This window comes from Poeciliopsis prolifica, unplaced genomic scaffold (assembly GCF_027474105.1).
Source record: "Poeciliopsis prolifica strain line A6 unplaced genomic scaffold, Auburn_PproV2 SCAFFOLD315, whole genome shotgun sequence".
NCBI lineage: Eukaryota > Metazoa > Chordata > Actinopteri > Cyprinodontiformes > Poeciliidae > Poeciliopsis > Poeciliopsis prolifica.
Window position 1 is genome coordinate 29,300 of NW_026562690.1, and position 20,346 is coordinate 49,645.

The following is a 20,346-nucleotide window of genomic DNA, read 5'->3' on the forward strand; positions in this document are numbered from 1 at the left end:
GTATCATGCACCTAACTTCACTGTATATACAGATAATAACCCCCTGACCTACATTCTCACCACAGCCAAATTAAACACTACAGGTCACAGGTGGGTTGCCTAACTTGCAGATTTCAATTTCACCATTAAATATCGACCAGGCAAACACAATGCAGACGCAGATGGCTCTCTCGCATGCCACTGGACATAAATGACTTATTGCAGCAATGCACAAAGGAAGTGACTCAGGATGTGATCAGTGCTTCAATTCAGGGAGTAACTGTGCTTCAAGATGCCCCATCTGTCTGGTTAACCACGGCTTACATCAAAACACTGGATTTAGTAAGTGATGCATCTTCATCCTCATTGGCTGCCCCACTAACACCAGAACAGATCAGAGAAAGTCAAAAGAACGACAATCTCATCAAGCGAGTCATGTACTATAAAAGCCAAGATCAATTCCCCCCCAGGGAAGTGGTGAAAACTGAGCCTGCAGACGTCAGGGTGCTTTTGAGGCAGTGGCGAAAACTGTATATCAGCAATGATGGGATCTTATACAGAAAAGCAAGAAATAAGTCTCAGCTAGTTTTGCCAAAAGAACACCATCTGTTAGTGTTTCAAGAATTACACAAGGAGATGGGTCATCTGGGGGTCGAAAGGACTCTGAATCTGATTCGAGACAGGTTTTACTGGGTCAGAATGCAGCAGGACACAGAACATTTTGTGACCCAAGTGTGTGAGTGTCTAAAGTCAAAACGACCACAGAGAGCAGCCAGAGCACCACTGATGCCCATTGTGACAAACACGTCCTTTCGAACTAGTGTCAGTCGATTTTCTGCATCTAGAGGCCTGCAAGCAAGGTTTTGAGTATATTTTGGTTATAATGGACCACTACACTCGCTTTGCACAGGCCTACCCCACAAAAAACAAATCCGCAAAAACAGTAGTGGAAAAACTATTTGATGACTTTGCCCTTCGCTTTGGCTTCCCAGAGAAAATCCACCACGACATGGGGAAGGAATTTGAAAACCAGCTGATGGCTCAACTGCAGAGGTGTTGTCACGTGCGAGGGTCCCACACAACCTGCTACCACCCACAAGGGAACGGACAGGTGGAGCGATTTAATCGAACGCTGCTGTCTATGCTCCGAACACTCACAAGTGCGCAAAAGGCTGACTGGAAAAAGTCCTTATGCAAGATGGTGCATGCATATAACTGCACTCGCAGTGATTCCACAGGCTTTTCTCCATATTATTTGCTCTATGGACGATCTCCACGACTGCCAATAGATCTCCTGTTTAACATACAGCCAAACGAAACACAACAAAACTATGCTGTCAAAGATTGGCAAAGCAGGATGCAGCAGGCTTACGAGATCGCAACCAAATATGCTACCTGTGTATCAAACAGAGGGAAAAAAGGATATGACAAAAGAGTTTATGGAGCTGACCTGCAGCCTGGGGGGCGTGTGCTTGTACGCAACTTATCAGAGAGAGGAGGCCCTGGTAAGCTCAGATCCTTTTGGGAAGATAAAGTACACATCATCACAAAGAGGAGAAGTGATATCAGTCCAGTGTATGAAGTAGTACCAGAAGGAGGTGGTAAAAGTCGTGTGCTGCATAGGAACCTCCTGCTCCCCTGTGACAGTCTCCCAATCGACAACCCAGAAATAAGCTCAAAAAGGACTAAAAAGACTAAGTCGAGTACATTGTCATGTCATCTTTGTCCACAAGAAGAAACTTCAGACAGTGAGAGGGATGAGGAAATGGAGCTAGTATGCCAGTTTCCTCCTGCTCAGCACAGTGGTCACCGAGCTGTCAGCTTAAACCCAGATGCTGAACCATTTACACCAGACCTACATGATCAAGACAATGCACCAAAAGTGAAAGAACCGCAGGCTGCATGGATGGACAACATACCAGAAGATGGAAGCCAAGACGTGGAGCTGCACCAGGATCCTCCTGAGCTATCTGTGGAAACGGTTTCTGAGGAAGAAGATGATCCAGCTGTCTCACCGCCTACATCGAGCTATCCAAAGAGAGAGCGCCGCCGTCCGAGGATGCTGACCTATCGTGCTTTGGGTGAGCCAACCACTGTGGAAGTAGGCTTTAAAGAACTACCTGTAACTACCTGCAGTAAGTCAGGCTTTTCATTGATAACTTATGATTAACAGCAAGAAGCTTAATAAAATTAGACATTCGATACAAAAATAATTTTGTTGTATTTTTCTCTACAAACCTGAGAACATCAACAAAATGTCTAGAGATATCAGTCGTGATTGACTTTGTGTCTGTGCAGTAACACACTGAAAGAAAAAAGTTGTTCAATTTACTTGATTTTATTGTGTACATCTGTCATGACATTAAAACTGCAGAATATAAGTTTTATAGCAATATATAAATATATATATTTTTTTACATATTTGTCAACACTATCATAATATCATGTCAGTGGAAGACAGCTGGAATATTTTCCCACAGATTATAAGTCTCTTGCTTTTCTGTAATGACAAAGGAAAGCTTAAACAAATATTTTTAAGGAATCTAATTTTTATAAGGTTCTGCAGCTTTAAAGGTGAATCTGGAACATGTTTCTTTGAAAGATATACAAGATTATGTAGAAATGTGTCAGATTTCAGTGACACTTTACTTGATGGGGTGCGCATAAAACTGACATGACATAATATGTAAAAGAAATTTGTTATAAAAGTTGTATTCGGCAGCATGTGCATGTTAAAAAATGTTAATAAAAATGTTACACTTTTCTAAATCATTTTTATCTTTTCTAGAAATATGTTAAAGGTCAACCTGTAAGCTGCAGTATTTTCCCTTTAGAATTTAAAATATATATATTTGTTTAGACTGTTACTATGTTATTACATAGCAAACAGTAAAACATGAGACAGATGTGAACAAGACTGACATGACACCATCATAAACTTGACGGAACGTCTGTCATGAACATAAAGGCAGTCTTTGTGAATTTCTGCGAATGTTGTTATGAAATGACATTCAGTAAATAATGACCCTTTTAATGCAAAGTTGCTCCAAAAGTTGCATTCAAATTTCTCGCTGGCACTCCCCCTCTGTGAACAGGTGACCCTAACTCACATGAACATCCACATTGCGCAGCTCAGCCGCTTCATCCCGACGTTGCAGAGACAGGCTTTCCGGGTTCCTGGGACAACATCTACTGGTCCAAGGCCACCGCTGTTGGTTTGCTCAGCTACTGGACATAGTGGCTAAAATAGATGGCCCCGCTAGCCAGTGTAGGAAGGTGGGGCACTCTGATATTGTAAATAAAAATGTGTGTAATCTTTCTAAAACTTTCACTCTCAGTGATGCACAGTGTTCCCTTTTAAACAAGGGGTTAACTTTCAAAAATGCCACATCAGAATCAAATTGGCCATCTATTATAAAGATGTTGTTGATAATGACAATAATAATGACTTACCTTTCATGTCGGAGTCAGACTGGTCTCCTCCAACCGTCCAGCCTCAACAATCACCAGCAGTCAGATGACCCACACTTTGCGGAGAAGGTCAGAGGCCTGCACAGACTGCTGGAGGCGACACACAATCTTAAAAATGTGTCGCGGGATGACCGTGATCCACTGGCTATTCAGCGGATCACATCTAATCTGGCTTCTGCTATCAAGCCTGCCCATCCGAGCCCCTAATACTGGGCCTACAACACCATCACCATTCTGCGGCAGCATTATGCTGAGGTGCAGATGAGAAGCGGATGCTCCTGGCCCGGGGCGGTGACCTCACAGCCCCTGGGCTAGAGGTTCAGCCTGGAAACCGCAGATGAGGTCCAGATCTACGTGGCTTCCAGGGAGTAAGGCAGCTTCTCCATTCTCCTCCTGCTCATCTCCCCCTCCTCTGCTTCTTCGAGGAAGAGCTGGAGGTCTTTCCCAGACCTCCAGCTCTTCACAGCTGGAGCTGCGGGCCTCGCTGAAGACCAGGATGGCTTCCCTTCACCTGGATGGCCCTGCCGCGGTAGAACCATTCCATTAGCTTCTTATTGGTTGAGATTCAAAAGACCTTGTCCAATCATATTTAAGTGTTGCCTTTCGATAAATCGCATAATTTCCGGTGGTGATCAAATGTGATCGCGGTGGTTTTAGTAGTCCAATTTAATCACGTTAAATCAACACAAGAAAAATTAGTAGTTTTATTGTTGGCAATTAAGTAAACGGTTCTTTATCCAATCGTGTAACTGTAAATACAAGAAACGTGACTGTCTTGTGTTGTATTAACTTATTTTGTTTGTGCACCATCGTCACTTTGCATCATTCGTAAGGAAATTGCTGCTGTTGTAATTCATCAATCAATTTTTCCTCTGTCTTTGCAATATTTCTTGATAATAAAGTCCAAAAAAGCTGGAATTATCAGGTAATTTTTAAAAATAATATCATATTATTAAAACAATAAAAATAATTAACAAGTGAAATACCCGGCTGAGTTCTTATTATTTAATTATCTCATTTATATTTTAATTTTTCCAAAAAATACTCATAGTGGTTTCCACTCAGAATATGACAGACCTATTTGTCCCCTCTATATCTATGGTAGTTACATTCCTGTTCCAGCAGGTGGCGACATCGGATTGCGGTATCTTGAGATCAACGCGTAACTGAGCGCATTCCAACCTTTTTACACCCATGACAGCTTCTTGTGTCGCATCAGAAATTAAAACATAAGCAACTGAAACGCAAATTAAAGACGGATGTTAAGGAAGCTGAATTAAAAAAAAAAAAAAACTCCGAAAAGAAGTCATAGGGTGTTGGCTGGAGACATGATGGGCGCCTTTGGTTTTCGCTGCTGTCCAATTGGATACCAATACACAGAAATGGGCGTGACACTTAGCGGAGTTGTCCGGGAGCCGCAGCGTTGGCGATGAGTTTACTTCAGGTACAACGGCATTGTAAAACCTATCAGATAGGCGTTCCCACTCTCACCTCGGTATTGCTCTGCTCCTGCCAGATGAAAGGTGAACTGCGCGATGGATTCTGGTCCACCTGAGCCGAGGAAGTTTACCAGGGGGCTCAATAAGCCTGGGACCGCGGCGGAGCTCAGGCAGAGCGTCAGTGAGGCTGTCAGAACTTCAGTGTTGGTGGTAAGAAGAAAACATCTCTCTCTGTCTCTACTGTCATACAAGGCAACTATAGAAAATGAGATAGTGTATGGGGCAAAAATCAACCCATCATTTCAGGGAGATTTGGATATGATGAGAAACTGCTGCCAGTGATGACGTTTCATATGTGTGGTTATTTTGCCAGCTGCTACTGTAAATTTCCCATGCCTGACTCTAGTTACAACTTTCTCAAAGAGGTTGCCAGGTAACTGAAATGCACACTGGCTGCTTTAACTGGATGCATGCGCACCAATTGGTGCAATCTGTCACCTGATCCTTGCAGATGCACCTTGTAACGTGAGGCGTTTGTCAGAAAATGGTCACCTTGGGATAAGAAATAGACTGACTTTAGTTGTTTTCAGGAGATATGGGTGAAGAATCCCTATGTTGGCTTAATGCAGACACTAATTTATAGGTGGCGATGATGTTGTGATCACTTCTTCTGCGATTGTGATCAATATGTGATTGCTTTTTTTCTGTCAGTTGCTGTTCATCAGAATCAGCTTTATTGGTCAAGATTGTTCACACAAAAAATGAACTACACTTAGTTTTCCACTCTGCAGATATTTATACTGTACAGACAATTTATATACCCTTTATACCCACATGCATTTTGGCACTCCACTTGCTTTGCACATCTAGAGTTTTATTGCTCCTTCTTCTTTCCAAATTAACTTAAGGTCATCCTGACTGCAACTTTGACATCTTTTCTCCTGGAAATGCCTTTATCTAAACCATTTTGTTATTGCCCTGGCTGGATGTTTATTTCAAATCTATGCATCATAACTTTTTTTATGCCCGGTCCCAATTACTGCATGCTAATGAGCTGGATAACAGATCAATATGTGTAAGACTGAGTCCTATTATGTACTTCTCGTGGATAAGACAGGAAAGCTTATCCCTTGTTCTATTTTGGATGGATCCTAATGGTGCAGCTGACTCTTTCGTGTTAAGCATATATGCTGGTCTTGTAAATGCAAATATATATATAGCACACTGACCATGAGAACTTAGCATCTTTAGTTGCGCTGACAAAGATAGACTACAGTGTATACAAAAGTTGTTCAGTGGTAGAAGTGCACATGTGGTGTAAATCCTCTCTTTTCTTGGTAAATATGTAGTTTTTATATTAGCCTTTATCTTGTCTGCTGGGCAATTATGTCCCAGAGGCTCATTAATTGGGATTATCTTATGAATTTTCAGATTGTTTTAACTGTCACAGCTGGGACTATTTAAGATTGCAATTTTCACCTGTGAGACAGATATTGAGACATTGAGATGTTTGTAAGACCAAGAGTGTGACATTGTTTGTGATGCTGGGAGGAATAAACCTGCTGTTCCACCTAAACTCTGCCTGATATCATCAATCTGTACTGAAAAATCCAGCCGTAAAAGGCCAACCTGTTACAAGTGGTGTCAGAAGTGCGTCTATTCATGCCACAGTGCAAAGATGATGACCAGAGGTGGTAAAAAGCCAGGCCAAGAGGGAGAGCCTGATGAAGCAGCTGGAGCTTCCTCTGAAATGAAAACCATGGCAGCGACCAACCCTGAAGATAAGTTGGAGGAACTGGCGGTGTTGGTGAAATCCATCATGCGGTCTCAGGTGGCTAGAGACATGAAGATGGATAAAGATTTTTCCCGCCAGGAGCAGAGGTGGAAAAGTATCAGCATCAGTTTCAACAAATGCAGCTGCAAGTGAATGCGGTACTGGAAAAACAGGATGAGTCAGACACACAGGATCAACCTTCAACATCTGAAGCACCTGCAGAAGAATCAGATGGTGGTGATGTTCAGGTGGCTCATGGTTCCAGGTCCATAATTGAACCAAAATTTCTTCCCTTATCGACGGATGACGACATTGAGCATTTTCTGACGACGTTCGAGAGGATGGCCCAGGTGTGTCGTTGGTCCAGAGATGAGTGGGCGATTCGTCTGGTCCCTCTGTTGACCGGAAAGGCCCGCACAGCCTATGTTCTAATGGATATTGCTGACTCTCAGAACTATGATAAACTGAAAGAGGCAATTCTGGCAAAATATGAAATTACTGCTGATACTTATCGACGACGCTTCAGATGCCTAAAGATTGAATCAGGTGAGACGCCGCATGAACTTTATGTTCGACTGAAAGACTTGTTTTCAAGATGGATCAAACCTGATAAATCTACTGTGCAAGAAATATCTGAGCAGATAATTCTGGAGCAGTTTTTAAGGATGGTTAATCCAGAATTGGAGGTCTGGATACGTGAGCGTGACCCGAAGACGGCAGAAGAAGCAGCTACTCTCGCAGAGGTCTTCAGATCAGCCAGGAGGGGAGCTGGAGCACCTATGCTGGCCAAGAGACTCATTATGCCCAACCAAGTAAGTCCACTGGGGGTGAACAGGGCTCTGGTCTAAGTCAGGCTAGAAATGGTTCTAGTTTTAAGCAGTTCCCTTCCCATCGACCTGCTAAGGTTAAAAAGTCATTTCATAAGTCGTCAGGTCAGGATATTAGATGTTACAACTGTAATGGTTTTGGCCATACGCAACATTTTGTCCCGCCCTAAAATCAAAGCCATCACTGATGTGTTCAATTCCAAGAGCGGCTACTGATGTTGAAAAAAGAAAAGCTTGTACGGCTTCGTGCTAGTTAATGGGAAGAAAGAAGAAGCATTGCTTGATTCTGGGTGTTTTCAGTCTTTAGTACATGCAAGCTTAATCCCAGATGAAAAGTTAAGTGAGGTGGGGGTTAAAATAAGCTGTATACATGGAGATGAGCATGTCTACCCTAGTGCAGAGGTGTATTTGACAGTGGGAGGTCAAACATACCTGGTACAAGTAGCTGTAGTTCCCTCTTTGCCATATTCAGTTATACTTGGTAATGATATTCCCACTCTCTTAGACCTTCTTCATCAGTCGGATTATGAGCCTCAAGTACTTACCAACAGAGATGCCCCAGGTCCATGGTGGCCCTCTTCAATAGCGGTCGGCTGACAGTTAATTGAGACTCTCATGCCCCTGCTCCCTGTGTGCTCGACTGAAACAAAAAGGAAACGCGTGTCCTGGAGATTCTGCAGCGCTTACCTTCTGAAAAAGGCAATAGAGCTGGAGTTGGAAATGCATGCCATCTTGGATTACAGTGCAGAGAAAGCCGATGTAAAAGGCATCACACTCCGCTCACCTTATCATGTGATCTAAACAGACCGAAGCTTTATAGCAAAGTCCCAGACCCGGAAAAGAGAAAGCACCGCCCTGACCCGGCTCGAACGGTCTCTGAGTCACCAGGGGAGCTGACAGAAAACCCCTCACACGCTGGTTTTTAACAGAGACACTAAAGCGAAACGGGGCAGATTCAATTAGATTTGTACGAGTAAACGAAAGTGTCAGACTTTCATAATGGGTTGCTTTTATTGACAACTTAAAGATAATGTTATGACTTAGAGGCTTATAATTCGCAGAAGCAGCCAAGAAAGCTTATTAATCTAAGCTGAGGGTTGGCTAATGTTAGCAGCCGCTGATGCCTATCAGGCTGTATGTGGTTAGCTTCGAGTGCTAACTAGTCGGGAAGCTGCATCTGCGTTGGTCAGTGAAGAGTAAAAGCAAAATGTAAAACAAGCAGGTTACCTATTAACTTTATGAAGCTGACATAACTGAGAGCAGAGGAGTACTCCAATTCCTGAAGTGGCTGCAGCTGTCAAACATTTGGAAGAAGAAGCCGACTCCCTTAAAACAACAAGCAGCAAGCCCAGCCCTGACTAATCAAGCACCGAGCGTCAACAGACTATAGCCTGAGAACAGACAGCTTCAGCTGCATTCAGAGCCATTACGTGAACCCTAAAATGGTGCACTACTCATTTCACTCCTAAAAATATTCAGTAATTTATCAGAAATATTACTAAAAATAAATAGTTTCAAAATAAGAATTTAAACTAAAGTCAGGGGGTAAAAAGTTTGAATAGGAAATAATGTGGTAATAATGTGATTGCTCAGTTAAATAGTAAAGAAGGAAAAAGAAAAATATTGAATTAAAAATGGTCTCATTGGAGAGGTAGAGGGAAAATAAATATTAAAATCTAAGCGATGATAGTAGTGCAACAATAATGGCAGCAACAAGAAAAAGATAATACAAATACAAAATACAAATGCTAACTGCATATTTTTACAAGAAACTCACTCTATTAAGGCAGATGAGAACTTCTGGTCAAATCAATGGGGGGAAAAATAATTTTATCTCATGGTACTAATAAATCTGCTGGTGTTGCTTTACTATTTCAAAATTTTCAGAAAAAACTAGAAACTCATAGGAAAGACAAACAGGGCCACTGGATTATGTGTGTACTCAAAATGGAAACTAGTTTTCTGATTCTCTGTAACGTCTATGGTTACAACAGTGTTGCTCAGAACAAATCCTTATTGTCTGAACTAACTAGTCAACTAAAAGAACTATCTCAGAAATATCCCACGAACAATCTCATATTGGGTGGAGATTTTAATATGGTGTACAATGAATGGCTTGATAGATCTCCCTCTAAATTCCAATCTCATCATATAAATGTGGTTTTACAAAATTTTTGTTTATCTCTGAATTTGGTGGATCCTTGGAGAGAAGCAAATCAGAGCAGTCAGTCTTTCTCCTGGTTCAGACCTGATGGCTCAGCTAAATCACGTATTGATTTCTGGCTAATTTCAAACAGTCTGATGCAAAATAATGTAAATGCTAGAATTTCACCTGCACCTTTGTCTGATCACTGTGTAATACAACTCAGTATCACAACTCAACTGAAAACATCCCACAACAAAGGTTACTGGAAGTTCAACTCAACCCTCCTTAACAATGAAAAATTTAATAATGAAATCCTGGAGCTTCTCAATTTAATTTGCAATGATACAAATCTGAGTTCTTATACAAAGAAATGGGAATTCTTTAAATTTAAAGTCTGTGAAATCTCAATTAAACACAGCAAATTGATAGCTATCCAAAATAAGGAAAAGGAATTAAAAATCATTCAAGAACTTAGTCACATCTGTTCTAAACCGTTTTTTAATAATGAGACAAACAGCGCAAAAAAATTCTGCAGACTGAATTAGATGATTTTTATACTAAAAAAGCCAAAGGAGCTTACTTAAGGTCCCGAGCGAAGTGGATTGAGGATGGTGAAAAAAGTACTGCATATTTCTGTAGATTAGAAAAAATAAGACAGGAGAGAATGCAGTGAATTGCTTGCAAATTAATAATAAACCATGCACTGACTCAAAATTAATATCCAAGGAAATTTTTAGCTTCTATAGCAATTTATATTCTTCTGATATAATAACTCAATGACAGAAATATTCTTTAACTCTGTTCGACATTTGATTCCTAAAATTGATGACAATTATAAGCAAATGTGAGGCAGATATCACTATAGAGGAATTGGATAAAGCCTTGGGCGCTTTATCCAAGGACAAAGCTCCAGGCTGCGACGGCTTGACAAGTAACTTTTATAAACACTTTTGGGTCCAAATCAGAACACTTGTGTTTGGAATGATTACAGAACTATTAGAAAATAATTGTTTAACTCACACTATGAACAAGGTGTCATCACACTCATTCCTAAACCCGGGAAAGATCCAACTATCCTTGATCATTTAAGGCCGATAACATTATTAAATAATGATTACAAGCTTCTGACACACATTTTTGCCAACAGATTAAAATCAGGCATATCCCAGATTATTTCTGACACTCAATCTGGTTTTATAAAAGGGCGCTCTATACATAATAACATTCGTCTTATTTTGGACTTAATTGACTATAATCACTTAGTAGAAAATGAAGGCTTTGTATTATTTTTAGACTTTTATAAAGCCTTTGATATGATAGAACATGAATTTATGTTCAAGCTTTAAGCTTTGTTTGGATTTGGTGATAAATTTATTAACGTAATTAGGACATTTTACAAAGATACCAATAGTTCAGTGTGTCTTCCACATGGTACCTCACACAGATTTAGCATCAACAAAGGTATAAAGCAAGGTTGTCCAATCTCTCCATTGCTGTTTATTGCTGCTGCAGAAATGCTTTCCATATCAATTAAAAATGCTCAATTTGGTAAATTAGCTGTAATGGGTAAGGAGTTTTCTATTAGTCAACTCGCTGATGACACAACCATTTTCTTTAATAATCTGAATGAAATTCCAAAAATTCTTAAATTGATTGATTCCTTCTCAAATGCTTCAGGTCTTAAATTAAATTTAAACAAATGTGAAATTTTGCCTCTAAAAGACTGCTCTCTATCGACTGCTTTTAATATTCCTGTAAAATCCAGTGTCAAATATTTGGGTGTGCATATAATAAAAATAAATCTGATTTAGAAAACCTAAATATCTGGGAAAAAATTCAAAATTGTAAAACTCATTTAAATAAGTGGACACACAGAGATTTATCTATTCTGGGAAGAATAGCTCTCACCAAAATAGAAAGTATCTCCAGACTGATATATCCTGCATATACATTAGGAATACCCACTTCAGCTATCAAATCCATCAATAGGATGAATTTTGATTTTATATGGAAACAGAAACTCACTATATCAGGAAAGGTAATTTAATCAAAAGGTTTGAAGATGGAGGACTGCAAGCTATTGAATTTGACAGCATGAACGGTACTTTAAAAATGAATTGGCTTCGGTCTTTCCTAACAAACCAAAGGGCTTTATGGTTCCATATTCCGAGTAAAATATTTTCAAATGTGGGTGGAGTTAGTTTTCTTCTTAGATGTGACTTTGACGTTAAAAAACTACCTGTTAAACTTTCTTCTTTCACCAGCAAGTTTTATTATATTGGAAGTTAATCTATAAACATAACTATAGCCCACACAATACTCCTTTGTGGAATTGCCGTTACGTAAAAATTAATAATAAATCAATCTTTATAAATAATTGGCTAGAACAAGGTGTTTGGTCTGTCATGCATTTATTAAATAATGGGAAGGTTATGTCTCTTGAAGAATTCAGTGGTAATTATAACCTACAAATAAATAAAAGTGTATTTCAAAAGATTATTAAAGCTATTCCCCCAAATATTTTATCTACAGCTAAATGTTTGTATGAGATCCCTGATTGCAGAACCGCTGAGCTTCCTGGTCTATTGATTAATGGGCTCAATATCACAGATAAGAATTTGAAAAACAAAAAACTTCGGGAATGCTTTATTAGTTCTCTATTTCCGTTTATATCCAATCCAAATTTTATATCGCATTTCTTTTCAAAAGATCAGAAAGAAAAAATTAGAACAAATTATTTAAAGCTTCCCATTCCTCCAAAAGCCAAGGAAGTCCACTTCAAAATCTTTTCAGGCGTTTACCCTTCTAAGGAATTCCTTAGACTTCGATTTGCTATTGATGATAACACTTGTTTATTTTGTAATGGTGATATTGAGTCGACTGAACATCTTTTCTATGATTGTGTGTATTGCAAAGCTTTGTGGGATGATATTCACTACTGGCTTTTTCCTAAAATCCCGAACTTACCGGACTTTTCCAAGAATGATATTATCTTTGGGACTATGAGAAAAGAAAAGAAATTTGAAACTCTGTTAAATGTCATAATTATTATGGGCAAGTTTTTCATACACAAATGTCGTTTCCTTAAAACCAAACCGTCTTTCCCCTTTTTTCATAAGGATCTCTGCCACCTCTTCTTATCGCTGAATTTCATGAACAAAGGTCAAGATACAGAACTATATGATATGATAATCATCATGAAATTGCTGGAAAACCCCTAATGTATGTCTTTTGTTTTGTCTTGTTATTTTTGTTCCTCCTTTTTGTCTGTATGGATGCAGCTGAGATCGGCTTCATCATGTTTTTCAGATTTTATGTACATTTGAAGCCGATTACATGTTTAATGTATATGTTGATAATAGTAATAAAGAGTTTAAAAAAAAAAAAAAAAGATTAAAAAAAAAAAAAAAAAAAAAAGATAATGGCGAAGTTCACGTCAGTTAGTTAATGCGCATGTTCGGAAGTTTGGCGGATTTTTTGTTTGTTTTTGAAAAAAGTTGTCAGTCTTCAATTACAGGCTTGCAAAGCTGATACATTCTTGAATACAGTAGTTTGTGTCGTTCCCTTCTAAGATTTTCATTTTTTAGAAGATAAGCGCTGCAACTCGAGGACTTTCATCGACGGTAAGGCTGGACAAAGTTAGGACAGAAACCACCAGCTGGCTAATTAATGACAAGCCATGGTGGAGTGTTAATTTAGGGTGAAATGGGACCTTTCCTGGTTAAAACGTTGCTATTCGTGCTTCTGGGTGTGTCTTTGACAGTTGTTTTAACGCGATACTTCAAAATGTGCATAAAAAAGCCTTTAATGCTGAATATTAAATGCTAAATGGAGAGATGAGAAAAGAAACATTAGAGTCTGATGGTTTTAACATGTCTTGTATCTTTTTGTTTCACTACTGCTAAATAAGCTAAAGCCTCTGCCTTCCTTTTTTTTTTTTTTTTTTTTAATCCATCAGTCTGAAGATGCCTCCCAGGAAAACGATGACACCATCGAAGCAGACGTCAGCTGTGGCTTCAAAGATCAAAAACAAAATTATCAGTAGGTTTAATTATTTAATTTATTTTTGCGATCAATAAATTGAAATTGAATTGGGTTAGTCTCCATCTCATTTGTGTTGCGGCTGTCACAGATTTTGAGTAGTGATAACACCGTATTTCTTTCACACCAGACACCTCCTCCTTCTTCAAGGTCTCCCTGAAGACCAACAACAAGGCCCTGGCTCTCGCTCTGCAGGCCCAAAAGGAGAAGAGCAGGCAGCTTGAGATGGAGGTGGTGCTCCTGCAAAAACAGGTCAAAGATCTCTGCTTCCAGCTGGCTACCAAGAAACACAACCAAAGGAAACTGGTGAGTGTGATATATCAGCTGATGTGGAGTTTAGTTTGACCATTATCTGGTTCACTACTTGTTATTGTTCTGCTCCTACAGATGCTCATCTTGAAAAATCTCCATAATAACACTCTACAGCAGCTGGACATGATGGCAGAACTAGTTTCTGATGACGTAAGAGACGAGTCACCAATCAGATTATATTTTTTTACCACAAGATTATGTTTTTCTTGCTTAAATGTGACTTTAATCAAATTTACATCCTCTGATTTTGACTGCGTCATGATGTATATGACATGCAAGGTTGTTTGTTTTTTTTACACTGAAGTTGTGACTATTATGATTTATTCCAATTCCCAGACTCAGATCTTCTTTTCTTTTACTGACACTTACTCCACAATTGTCTGTTCACCTCAATGTAAGTGGAGGTGAAATAATTCAGATTATTTTCCTCGACTTACATTGAGGAGAGGCACTGACTAAATACATCTCAAAGTCCATAGGTAGATCTCAGGAACTTGAAGTTGCTTCCAAATGCTCAGAATGGATTGGCCTGTGTCTGGAGGCTAATCGTCCACATTTCACCCGACTACGCTTTTTCCTCTGTTATTTTCTAGTCATAGTAAAAAAAAAGTAAAACGTTTTTAAGTTTTTTGAAGTCAAAATGAACAAATTTTATAGTCTATAACTACTCAGAAAAAAAAATGTGTGGAAAAGCACAAAAAAATCCCTGTCATTTTTCACTATTGTTGAAAACAACAACTTTACATACACCGAATACAGACAGAAATTTAACTTCCGCGTTTGACTTTTTTTTATTTTTTTCCCAAGATTTTTTTTTTTTTGTAACTTTCTTCAAAAACAGAAGTTTTGAAGAAATTTATTTTTGAAGATAATTATCTTTTAAACTGTATGACTTGAAATGTTTGGTCTCAATGTATTCAGTACCATATAAGGAAGAATGCCAATGAGGAGTCTATTTATTTCCCCTGCAGTGGAACCCAAAGCTTGACTTCTAATCTACAAAACCTCAATGAAGACCAATAGGTTGAACTGCTGAAGCTGAAAATGTGTTTTCCCTCAGGATTCTCCAAGACTGTCAGAGGGCTGCCACTACCCAACAGATAAAAACAAAGAGAACGATGCAGCAGCGCGGTCAGAAGTTCCTGCGTTTGCTTTTGTTGTGTCCTTTGTAGGTGTTGTAGTTTCAGTGGACGTAAATGATATCTGACAGTTATATTTTTCTGTATTTCTATCTTATACACAGGAGGCCTGAAATGTTAAGGAATCTTTTCTGTCACAACAAAAACATAGAAGCTACACCAGGTCTGCTCAAAGGAAACCCTCATCTGGATGTTTTAAGTGCCCTAACCAGATGCAGCAACTCCTCTGATATTTTTCATGGTGGGTAATTTGGCATCATTCAGTGCAGTGTTTCAAATATGTACTGCCTCACTATAAATGAATGTCTTTTCCCAGAAAACGCAGAGGAAAGGCGTTTCAGTCAACGTGTTCAACCCACTCAGACTTCACTCTCAGACAGGAGTGAAGTGGAGCGCCTGTCCCAGTCCAGCTCTCAAATAAACTCTGTCCTCTGTCCTCAGCACAATCAAACGCATGGAAACTCCACAACATCCCTTTCTAGTGACGTAAACGCTCCAAGTGTGTCAGCCTCAGAAGTTGAGTCTCAGTTAGCAAGAACTGACAATACAGTGCTTCTCAATACGTCAATGGAGATTACATTGAGTAACGCAGTTGAAATTGTCACCGTGGAAACCAAAGCCAAGAAGAAAGGTCCTTCCTGTGAGACAAAAGGCACAGAGAGTCAACAGGTGGGTTCCAGTCCAGATGTCCAGAATGGTTTCAACCACAGACCAAATAAGGAACCTGTGAAAATTTCTACTCAGAAAAATAAACCAGAAGATAAAGACTCAAGAGTTCTTGAGGTACAGTTACCGAAAAAACGCGGCAACAATATGAAAGCATCTCGCATCCCCAAGCTTGCCAGTCACCAGAAGACATCCAAGAGCGATACTGACAGCTGTGACACTGTCTCACAAGATTTAAATAATTATTTTTCCAATTCTAAAGTTACCTTGTTGAAGGCTGGGGGCAGTGAACCTGAAGAAGGTTCACCAAGTTCTAAAATCACCTACAGACGTTCGAGAACTAAAGTAAGGAGGCGCTCTATGGTCATTCAAAAGACCTCGTCAGTCCGTCTGCCTCATGATGACGAGAGCCAACAGTCCAAACCGGAGAAGGTCCATGATGAAGAGGAAGCAGAAAAAACAGAGCCACCTCCACCATATGAATACATATTCCATCCAGTGGAGGAGGCAGGTCTCGGGTCAGAGGAGAATCAGCCTCCAGCCAGGAGGAAAACGCAGAACAGGCCAGAAACTCATCTCTCTCTAGGAACAGTAACTCGCATGATGCTCATTGTGACATGATGCTTCCTGGAGAGCCCCACTGCCCAGCTGAGGAGCTGCTAGACGATCTGTCTCAGAGTTCTGGATATTTCCAGGCAAATCAGCAAACAGAGACCAACAGCACTTCAAAGCGCCCTCTGGTGGAAACATCAAAGCATAACATGGAAGTCCTGCCAGCAGATGAATGTGACCGTTCAGAGAACCCAACATCTAAAAAATCCAGACGAGACGAAGCAGGAGGTTCCAGGAACAGGATGATATCGTCACTGGGGAAATATGCTGATGGTTACGACTCCAGGCGAAAGAGAAAAACAAGGAAAAGCAGTAAAAAGGTTTTATCTGAAGATGAATCTGGTCTGCATCCCATCTGCCGTGATGAGCTTCTTGTCTGCAGCCCTTACAGTCTGAAGGTCAGGAAGGAAGGTAAAGAGGATTTTCAGATGCTCCTCAGCCATGATCATTATGACATTGGTGAAAATCCACCTGATCCTAAAGACTCCAAAGGCAGGAATGCTTCAAAACTACAAAGGAAGACAAAGCTGCACACAGCAGCCGAAACCAAGAACCTAAGGAAGACATTTGTCATCCACAGACCGACATGTCAGGACAAAAGCAATAACACAAGGACATCGGTTGTTAATGATGAGATGGATCATCAGGATGTCAGCTTTCTGATAATGGATGTGGATCCACCATCGCTGCTTGCAGAGCTCAGCACTCTGGACCCAGAATCCAATTCTGCACCCAACTCTCCAAAAAGGAGCCCATCATGCAGGCTGGTGGTGACTGAGGGGTCAACTAGAGCCTCACCAGGTGGGTGTCTCCTCCACTGTCAATAGATGTTCTTTGGGTATCAGAGTTTACCTGTGAACTCTGGGTAGACTCACCCCAATAAGGGAATACTGTAAACACAAAATCTAACCTTGTCTGACTTTGGTTTAGCTGACAGCTAATGCTTTGCTGTGCATTGCAGCAGGAAGAACTCTAACAACTGTTACCAACACATTTCCAAACCCATATGGTGAAAATAAAGGAAGAAGCAGGAGAAAGAACTGTGTGGTCTCCTATAAGGAGCCACCACTGAACAGGTGAGAACGTCAGGTCCCACTGAAAGGAACTCAGAGAGCAACGCAGGCTATGTGACCAGTGCTACAGTGACGCTGGTTACTCAAAGCTCCGTCTATGTTTCTGACTTTTGCTTCAGCAGACCACAGGTCTGGTTAAACATTCTAGATATTCTGTAATGCCCCTTCAACCCAGATCTACATACTTCTTTGGACAGGTCTCTCTGCAAATTCCAGTTGGCTTCATGTCAGGACTTTGACTGGACCGTTCTCACAACTGAGCTTTGAACCGTGCCAGTTAAGAGTGCAGTGATAAATCATCTGGCTAAATTGACCCTGGTTTAATTAATTTTAACTTGATGAATTTTGAACATTTTTGTAATTTGTTTTCTGAAATTAGGTTTTATTTGTATCAATAAGTTAGCTATAACCAACCTATCATTACTAGAACTAGTGTTATGATTGGTCATATTATCCAGACTTGTGTTTGTCTTTAAAAAGAAAAGAGAGAGAGAAATGGAACACAGTGCTGAATTTCTGTTTTTCTTCCCCTCCCCCAACAGGAAAATTAGGCGTGGAGATGATTTCACAGACACCACATTTCTGAGTTCTCCGGTGTTTAAAGGCAGGAGGAAGAAGACGAAGAAGACGAAGACGAAGAAGACGTAGAAGAAAACAGTGGGGTGGGCTGTGGACAGACAACAACAAATACTTTTTCCTTGTGATAAATCCAGTGTTCTAGTTTCCTACAGAGAATGCTAGTTCAGAATTTGTTCAAATTTGTGGTGTTAAGACTTTAGATTTTTTACATCATTGTCATTGGGGATGTATCAGCTGTTTGCTCCTGATGGGAGGCCAGCTGTAAATAATCGAGTGGAAGCTGATAACCCGATACTCCCTGTGATGTTCAGCTGCACAGAATAAAGTCTCAGTTAAGCCAACCATGTTTAGGATTTGCTGTGTGAGCATGCTAAGTGAAGATCTCCCAGCTCCACTTTTTGGTCCATCAGCTTGTGTTGTGAGTATAAATCTTAACATATTAGATCTGTTGAAGCTTGTATAGTTTTTTTTTTTCTATTCAGGGATTCCTTCAAAATTATTTTCCCTGGCTTTTTTCCCCAGCAGCCAGGGAAAACAGGCTGGTGGCCTAACAGATTGATATACCATTTGTGATATGAATGAGTGATAGTATGAGTGACTTAATGTTTGCAATGAATAGGCTTATGAGCTGAAGAGCTGATTTTCTTTTTATGTGAATGAGGGGAGATGTATGTTCATACTTATTTCTGCGTCTTTCATCCATGTTTTTTTTTAGTTATTACATGAGCTATTCATATTTATTATTGAGGGAGTAAAATGAAAGGAAAATAAATAAAATGTTGTACTAATTAAACAATACTTTACTATTTTTAAAATGGTGATCATTGGCTGTTATTGGTGAGGACAGGAGAATTCAGGCAAAAGTCGCCTCTGAATATATTTGAGTTTTTAAACACAACATCTCCTTCCCTTCCCACCACAGTGGAGCCATATGTAGCTTAGGAAGTCCTTAGCATCCAAATCGCATATGGCGAGAAGCAATGATTCTCTCATCTTATGGTAAGTAAGTTTGTATAATTAAAAGTTTTTCTTAGCCAAAATATATTTGCACCTTACATGCTACTTTGAGTAAACATCAAATGAACTGCCATCAAACAAGTATAGGATTTATTAACTTATAAGACACATTAACAGAATGACCCGTCAGGGTGATTGATGTGACCATCTGCTTGCAAATTTAAATAATCTTCTACAGACTTAAAAATATTTAATTGACCCTTTTGTTCTACTTACTGATTGTGACAAAGTGGGGCCTGATGATCAGCTTATACATGAAAATTATAGGTTAAAGACCTTTGAGGTGAGCTTGGTATTAGTACATAGCTGTTACATATAAATACATTTAGGGGAATTTTAGTCTGAAAGACCAAAATTGCTTAGAGAGAATGCCTATTGCTTTAGTAAGGTTCATTGCAGTACAGTGACACATAGAGGCATATATGTGTCACTGTACTGCATTGTATCTGATAGCCTAGAAGCTGCAAACATACTCGTGTATAAGCAGTAAGGGATCAAACCAGTGACAGGAAACAAAGCATCAGGAATTAAATGTTAAACCATATAACCAAACAGTTTACTGAATTGGATCTTTGGGACTTTTCACAAACTGTTTTGTTGGTACAGTGCTGAATAAGGATTTATGGTTAAGATCTAACTTTTTAGGTTTGCCTTCAGTCACTGTTGACATAAATTTTGTATCTGTCATGGTCGGTCTATAATAAATTCCATCAGTTGTGAAACATGAATTCACAGCAGTGTGCAGTGAAGCTGGTGGGCAGCAAAGAAACAGTAGAAATAAATGTTTGCAAGCAGCAGCAAAAGGTCATTGTTCATGTTGAGAGGACTGTGTGCGTTTCAGAGCCGACTGCCAGTGGAGAAAAGCCTGGCTCTGTACAGATGTAAGTCAGCTGTTTTGTTCCCTAGCCATCAGTCCAAGATACAAAATATGTTCTGGATCATTTTTACATTCACACTGATGTTACTTAAACATTTATACAAAATAGAAAATTAGAAAGCTTTATTTTTTATTTAGTAAAAAAAAAAAATCCTCAGTCCTTATTTTTTCTTTTGAACCACAGGGGTCAAACATTTTGTACTGCCGTACAAAATGTTTTTTTTGTATGCCCCCTCACTCTGTCCTAGCATCCATTTGCCATGCTCAGATCTTACAAGGCTGTACAACACGCCAAGAGACATAGTACGTCTGAATGTTATAGCTCATTTTATTTCATGTATTGACTTTCATGTATTGACTTATTGATTCTATTTGTTTGTTGGCTAGTTTACAA

At 39.6% G+C, this 20,346-nt stretch overlaps 3 protein-coding genes across 4 annotated transcripts; all 3 read left to right on the plus strand.

Moving 5' to 3' along the window:
- The first annotated feature begins 828 nt into the window (after nt 1-828).
- LOC129357819 (uncharacterized) lies at nt 829-3,847 on the plus strand. Its single transcript, XM_055026814.1, has 3 exons — nt 829-2,060; nt 3,075-3,255; nt 3,451-3,847. Exons 1-2 carry the CDS (start codon nt 863-865, stop codon nt 3,215-3,217), a joined length of 1,341 nt encoding a protein of 446 aa, XP_054882789.1. The 5' UTR covers nt 829-862; the 3' UTR covers nt 3,218-3,255; nt 3,451-3,847.
- Nucleotides 3,848-7,431: 3,584 nt separating this feature from the next.
- Nucleotides 7,432-16,389, plus strand: LOC129357820 (shugoshin 2-like). Its single transcript, XM_055026815.1, has 8 exons — nt 7,432-7,475; nt 13,595-13,677; nt 13,808-13,983; nt 14,065-14,139; nt 15,050-15,120; nt 15,233-15,369; nt 15,445-16,334; nt 16,381-16,389. The coding sequence occupies exons 2-8, from the start codon at nt 13,602-13,604 to the stop codon at nt 16,387-16,389; spliced, it is 1,434 nt and encodes a 477-aa protein (XP_054882790.1). The 5' UTR covers nt 7,432-7,475; nt 13,595-13,601.
- A 20-nt stretch (nt 16,390-16,409) lies between these two features.
- LOC129357817 (shugoshin 1-like) lies at nt 16,410-19,988 on the plus strand. Of its 2 annotated transcripts, none has more exons than XM_055026808.1 (3): nt 16,410-17,207; nt 17,368-17,482; nt 18,022-19,988. In XM_055026808.1, exons 1-3 carry the CDS (start codon nt 16,412-16,414, stop codon nt 18,125-18,127), a joined length of 1,017 nt encoding a protein of 338 aa, XP_054882783.1. In that variant the 5' UTR covers nt 16,410-16,411; the 3' UTR covers nt 18,128-19,988. The 2 variants fall into 2 exon arrangements, with proteins under 2 accessions (XP_054882783.1, XP_054882785.1); XM_055026810.1 differs by having other exon boundaries at nt 17,371-17,482.
- The last annotated feature ends 358 nt before the right edge of the window (nt 19,989-20,346 follow it).

What these genes read in the sequence shown, in the direction of transcription:
- LOC129357819 (XM_055026814.1), top strand. Translation starts at nt 863, where the DNA reads ATGGACCACTACACTCGCTTTGCACAGGCCTACCCCACAAAAAACAAA. An exon ending in GCTGACCTATCGTGCTTTGG is followed by an intron (nt 2,061 to 3,074) that starts GTGAGCCAACCA and finishes CTCTGTGAACAG; the next exon opens with GTGACCCTAACTCACATGAA.
- LOC129357817 (XM_055026808.1), top strand. Translation starts at nt 16,412, where the DNA reads ATGATGCTTCCTGGAGAGCCCCACTGCCCAGCTGAGGAGCTGCTAGAC. An exon ending in GTCAACTAGAGCCTCACCAG is followed by an intron (nt 17,208 to 17,367) that starts GTGGGTGTCTCC and finishes TGTGCATTGCAG; the next exon opens with CAGGAAGAACTCTAACAACT. An exon ending in AAGGAGCCACCACTGAACAG is followed by an intron (nt 17,483 to 18,021) that starts GTGAGAACGTCA and finishes CTCCCCCAACAG; the next exon opens with GAAAATTAGGCGTGGAGATG.
- LOC129357820 (XM_055026815.1), top strand. Translation starts at nt 13,602, where the DNA reads ATGCCTCCCAGGAAAACGATGACACCATCGAAGCAGACGTCAGCTGTG. An exon ending in GATCAAAAACAAAATTATCA is followed by an intron (nt 13,678 to 13,807) that starts GTAGGTTTAATT and finishes CTTTCACACCAG; the next exon opens with ACACCTCCTCCTTCTTCAAG. An exon ending in GAGAACGATGCAGCAGCGCG is followed by an intron (nt 15,121 to 15,232) that starts GTCAGAAGTTCC and finishes TCTTATACACAG; the next exon opens with GAGGCCTGAAATGTTAAGGA.